The sequence below is a fragment of the Salmo salar genome, chromosome 15 (genome assembly GCF_965601325.2).
Source record: "Salmo salar chromosome 15, fSalSal1, whole genome shotgun sequence".
NCBI lineage: Eukaryota > Metazoa > Chordata > Actinopteri > Salmoniformes > Salmonidae > Salmo > Salmo salar.
Genome location: NC_138305.1, coordinates 76,076,453 through 76,082,452, shown reverse-complemented (window position 1 = coordinate 76,082,452; position 6,000 = coordinate 76,076,453). Strand labels below are relative to the sequence as shown.

The 6,000-nt window shown below is 40.1% G+C and overlaps 1 protein-coding gene across 1 annotated transcript in view; it reads left to right on the top strand.

Annotated features, from left to right (window-relative positions):
- Nucleotides 1-4,108: 4,108 nt before the first annotated feature.
- Nucleotides 4,109-6,000, top strand: part of tafa5l (TAFA chemokine like family member 5, like) — a 41,294-nt gene continuing 39,402 nt past the window's right edge. The window contains exon 1 of the mRNA XM_014146137.3: nt 4,109-4,832. Within this exon, the coding sequence (XP_014001612.1) occupies nt 4,730-4,832 (103 nt within the window). The 5' untranslated portion in view covers nt 4,109-4,729. The remainder of the gene's footprint in view (nt 4,833-6,000) is intronic.

Below are 6,000 nucleotides of genomic sequence, written 5' to 3'. Positions count from 1 at the left end.
TGATGAATTTAACAGGAAACCTGTTCAATCACCATACACTGTAAAATCATCCTAGCTTTGGATAAGGAGAACATCAACACATTAACATCAACATGCCAGATATACCCATTGGACATGGGGCTATGCTGGGAGTTTACCTCATATTTTATTTTTATTCTGCTTTACCACTAAAATCATAATGAGAACTAAAACACTGTGTTATTGTTATGCGTATTAATAATAATAATAATAACAGGGGAGGGGGGTAGTTCAAAAATGAACCCCAAAATGTTCTTTGAGGATCCATTAAAACGGGTTCTTTGAATAAACATAAGTGTCCTTTACCTTAATGTTGTCACAGTGTAGTTCATCCTAAGATCCATCCCTGTAAGAGTGGGTGAATATATCTGAACTGAGACCACCTTTCCATCTGCTAATACAGACCAGACTGACTGACTGGTCGTATATAGCGGAGGACTGAATTATAGGTCTGGTACTCAACAGCCAGGGAGTTTTAATGGTGGTCATTTAGAAGATAGTGGCATCTACAGAGCTCTAAATCTGACCGGGTAACACACACACCACACCACATACACACGAACACACACAACAGGCTATTTCTGTACATTCTGTTCAGAATGTTCCAACACAGTATAATCAGTTATCTGGAGATGTTGCTATGACCACATTGTTGATCTTCTGACTCCACTGTGGAGGGATAAAAACGCAGGCCCACTGTCTTCAGAGACATTGTGTTCTTCCATGTGCTCTACCTCAGTGGTTCTCAGATCTCTCCTCGGGGCCCTCAGATGTTTCACAATTGTATTCTAGCCCTGGTCTAGCACGCCTGATTCATTCATCAAGGGCTTGATGATTATTTGACAAGTTGAATCAGGTGTGCTCGCTCTGGAATAGATAAAATACATGGAACAGCTGTGGTCTCCGAAGGAGAGGTTCGAGAAGCTCTCCAATGCCCAGTGCATTGTTCTGTTGTCCCATCTCATCTCTCATACACCTTATGTCTGAATAGGAAAATTCCCAACATGGCCAATATTTTTTTTTTCTTTATCTCCCTGCTCCTCTGGGCAATGGAGGTTTGGCATAAAAAATATCGTCTTAATTAGACAATTTTATCCAAAGAATGTGATTCATCGCCTGTTCTCACAAAGGAATTAGGGAAGACATTTGGCTGTGTGTCTGTGTGTGCATGTGTTGAGTGTGCGTCTCTCTGTGTGTTGAGAGAGAGTGTTCCAAAAAAGGTCCAGTTGCCAGGACCACAAATACAAATTCCATCTAGACACCGTTGCCCTAGAGCACACAAAAAACTATACATACCGCAGCCTAAAAATCAGCACCACAGGTTACTTCCGGCAAGAAGGGCCTTGAATCGGTTATAGAACCCATTGCCCTTTATGGTTGTGTACTCTGGGGTCCGCTCACCAACCAAGAATTCACAAAATGGGACAAACACCAAATTTAGACTCTGCATGCAGAATTCTGCAAAAATATCCTAGATGAACAACGTAAAACAAAAATAATGCATGCAGAGCAGAATTAGGCCGATACCCGCTAATTATCAAAATCCAGAAAAGAGCCGTTAAATTATACAACCACCTAAAAGGAAGCGATTCCCAAACCTTCCATAACAAAGCCATCACCTACAGAGAGATGAACCTGGAGAAGAGTCCCCTAAACAAGCTGATCCTGGGGCTCTGTTCACAAACACAAACAAACCCCACAGAGCACCAGGACAGCAACACAATTAGACCCAACCAAATCAGGAGAAAACAGCAAGGTAATTACTTGACACATCAAAAATAATTAAAAACGAAGCAAACTAGAATGCTATTTGACCCTAAACAGAGAGTACACAGTGGCAGAATACCTGACCACTGTGACTGACCCAAACTTAAGGAAAGCTTTGACTACGTACAGACTCAGACTTACTATTGAGAAAGGCCGCTGTAGGCAGACCGGGCTCTCAAGAGAAGACAGGCTATGTGCACACTACCCACAAAATGAGGTGGAAACTGAGCTGCACTTCCTAACCTCCTGCCAAATGTATGACGGTTTTAGAGACACATATGTCCCTCAGATTACACAGATTCACAAAGAATTCGAAAACAAACACAATTTTGATAAACTCCCATATCTACTAGGTGAAATACCACAGTGTGCAATCATAGCAGCAATATTTGTGACTTGTTGCCACAAGAAAAGGGCAACCAGTAAAGAACAAACACCATTGTAAATACAACCCGTATTTATGTTCATTTATTTTCCCTTTTGTTCTTTAACTATTTGCACATAATATGAAACTTTTGTGAGTGTAATGTTTACTGCTGAGAGAGAGCAAGTCAGATAGATGGGATGGGAACATTCTAACTCAAGGCTACTCGTGTACACGCTTTCCGATGGAAATCCTAGCTGACATGTAGCCTAAATGCTGCATAGCCTGTACGAATTGACTCCTTGGAGGGGAAGCGATTCTCTTGGGATCTATTCTTTTCTCCCTGTCCTGTCAAAACAGGTTAGACATTGCCTATTTATTTAGCGATATAGTCGGTGGATGACCAAGAGTTGAATTCGGTGGACTTGGCAATATGATTGAATCACAATAGACTACAGACATTTGTAGCGCTGCTGTTACTGGATCACAGAAAAAATGCATGAGATAAAATCTAGCTCATTCACGCGACAAGACTTCGACAGAGATTGACATACCGATAGCCTATTTTTAATCCTCAATCTTGGCCAAATAATTCCAATAACTGACAAATGCAATAGTATATAGCCTTGGACTTTTGTGAGTGTAGCCTAATACAAAACAAATCTGACAAAACAGCACTTTTGATTAAGCGGCCTTTATTTGCAGTGTTGGGGAAGCTACAGTACTCTGAAACCAAGCTACCAATTATTTCACAATGGAAGAAGTTAAGCTAAACTAAAGCTGCCCTTAATAAAAATATAGTTTACTGAACTAAAGTGACTTTGAAGTAGTTCACTACATCCAAACTATGTGAAACATATCTCTGAAATGTCATAGACTACAAATTGCAAGAACAGCTCACTCTGGAGTCAGAATGTGTAATTTAGTCTACTGAACACAAAAACAATGTTTCAAGTGAGATTTAGGCAGTTCTAATGCCGGAAAAAGAAAGGAAATGCATGCCTACTTCACCCATATTTGCTTTTATTTTTGCAAAAAAAGTAGTGTGTAGTTCCAGTAGTTACCACTGCAGAAAAGTAATTAACTACTGAAAACACTACCAAGATATGAATTTAGTTAAAGGATCAATGCACCCGTTCTTATTTCAATATCAAATAATTAATGGGTAAAAATTAAGTACCTTATTGTGATTGTTTTCTATTAAAATGGTCAAAAAATTAACAAAAATAGCTTCTTGGCAAAGAGTAATTTCTCAAGCAAGTATTTTGCTAGGACTGTCTGGGGGTGGTCTGAGTGGCAGAGATAACCAGCTGTTATTGGCAGAGAGGTTTGTAACTCTCTTTCCCGGGGGCAACTTTGGTTTTAGAAGTGGGGGGGGCCATCATTAATATATATATTTTTTATCCAGATGGATTAACACTCCAAACAGCCTAACCGACCGCTCGGAGGCATCCGCATGGTCCTAAAGCACACTGTTACCTCGTTATGTATCACATTCGAATTATAAAACTGGGGGGACAAAAATGCAATTTCAGAATGTGGGGGGGACATGCCCCCCGTCCCCAGTGAAAGTTGCACCCCTGCTCATTCTTATTGGTCTAATAACTAAAGGCAGGCCAAAACTCCATCCCACCAAAACAGGCTGAAATTTCAGGTGGTCTTTTCAAACAGCTTTTACACTAAAAGGGCATTATCATAATTTTCACAATTTCACAGTAGGCAATTATTCCAACCTCATAGTGTGGAAATATGCAACACAGAAAATCAAGTTTTTGACTTCAGTGGGCCTTTAAAACTACCACCAAGCTACTGCAAAATAATGTAGTTAAATTAGGCCTAGGCTACTAGTTGAACTAGGCTAAATGTAGTCCACTACTCCCAACACGGTGTATTTGTGACCTTTAGGATTTTATGTTGATGTTTATTGCAGTCTATTGCATAACTAGACTATATCCTGTTTTGTTTTGCAGTAGCCGAACTTCTATTTTTCTTGGCCTTTCAACTAAAGAAACAGTGAATATTAGCTAGTGCGTCGTCGTAGGAAATTCTCGCTCAAGCGCAAAGAAGCTGACGATGCTTGCGGAGGTCTTGGTGTTTGCCTCCGCGTCTTGCAGTAGTAGGCTGCTTGAACTCTAGAGTCTTTCGATCTGCAATCCGTGAATGGATAAACCATACGGTATATGGAATAAACCTGGAACTTCCACCAGGGATTATGAAGAGTATTAACTTCATATCATATGGTGATGTTTCGTGAGAATCCTCTCCTGACTCCTGTATGTCGTTTGAAACTTGCCAAATGGACATCTCATTTAGATTCAACTTGGGCTGCTATGAAGCTTCGATCGGCGTTGCACTCACTGCAAATCATTGACAGTCACAGAAAAAGATAAGAAGGGAATTTGCTAATAAGGGATCGTGTCAATCATAGGCTACTCTATTGAACTGTCCTCCACTCATTTACAGCGGAAAATAGATGCCAACGGCGGGCTATCGAAACACCATAGGAATAAGTCTTCAACCATTTGAACACCACCTTAAAAGTGGGAAAAACGAGGGATAAACCGAGACGCGGGAGAAAGGATGCAGTCGGGAAAGGGAATGAAGAACCTCTCGGCAGGTGGAGGAGCGTCGCTCTGCTGTCTGTTGCTCCTGTGGGTCATCTACTCCCATCTCCTGAGAGAGGGTAAGTGCATCTACATGATGCGATGCAATGCATGCCACGGTTAGGCTACTCTTCTTACTGGAATTTCTAATGCAAGGAGACAGGACAGCTACACATGGATCATTCATTGTCTTGATACTGTTTGATCTCCGTGTATAATTGTTGTTACAAAATGTTGTTGTTTTGCTTTGTTTTATTGCATTTTACATTAAAATGACCCTCTCTTGGGTTGGTATTCTAGACCAGGGATCATTCACTAGATTCAGCCTCGGGACGATTTTTTTCTTGAGCAGATGGTCTGGGACTGAACATAATTCCAAATAATTTGTAAACTGAAAATTTACCGCAAGAAGCCCCAACCGATATAATATTTGACTAAAACATAATCATTTCAAACCTTGCTTACACTTTAATATAAGATCACACGTCTCTCTATTATGCTTGGGAATACTGTACTTGGAAACAGATTTCCAAAATGTAAACCACTTGGAGCTGATTTCCTGGTGTTTTTACAGTTTTTAATGTCCAACAATGAAAAAAAAGATTTAATAATAATGATCAATTTTCAAAAATTGCTTAGAAATCTTGGGAGGCATAATAAAACCACCCCTGGGCCTGCCCGCAGCCACTAGTTGTCGAGTGTGTTAGGGGATTATTTGTTAGGCTACTCAAAAGATGCTCCTGTCATGTATTCTGTGGAGGATCCCTGGCTATGATGAAGCCTATATATTTGACCATTAGCCCAAGTCTATTATTCTTCATCATGTGCCTTATGATTTCATACCAGTTTATATGAATTCCTTGCCATGCCATGACAGTAGTAGTCTACCCTGTTGAATTATGTATGGACTAGTAGTGCAATTACACATTCACTCATCCACAGAATGGAAAGCAAAAACACGTTTCCCTCTGCTACATAGGCTCCTGCCCTGAACTAAACCAATTTGGAACTCTGTAGTCTTATCTAACAGAGCTTAGAACCTGGTTATTCAGGTTATTCGGGTTATTTATTACTACCTTGCTTATGTTCTTCTCTCTGGTTCACAAGGCAAATGTCTATGTTTTCCTCAGCTCCTCCTCTCTCAAACCAATGATATCAAAATGATTGACAAAAGGATGCTGTCTTTAAGTCTATTACAATAATAATGATGTTGAAATTATTCATGAATAACCTTGTTATGGACGTGTA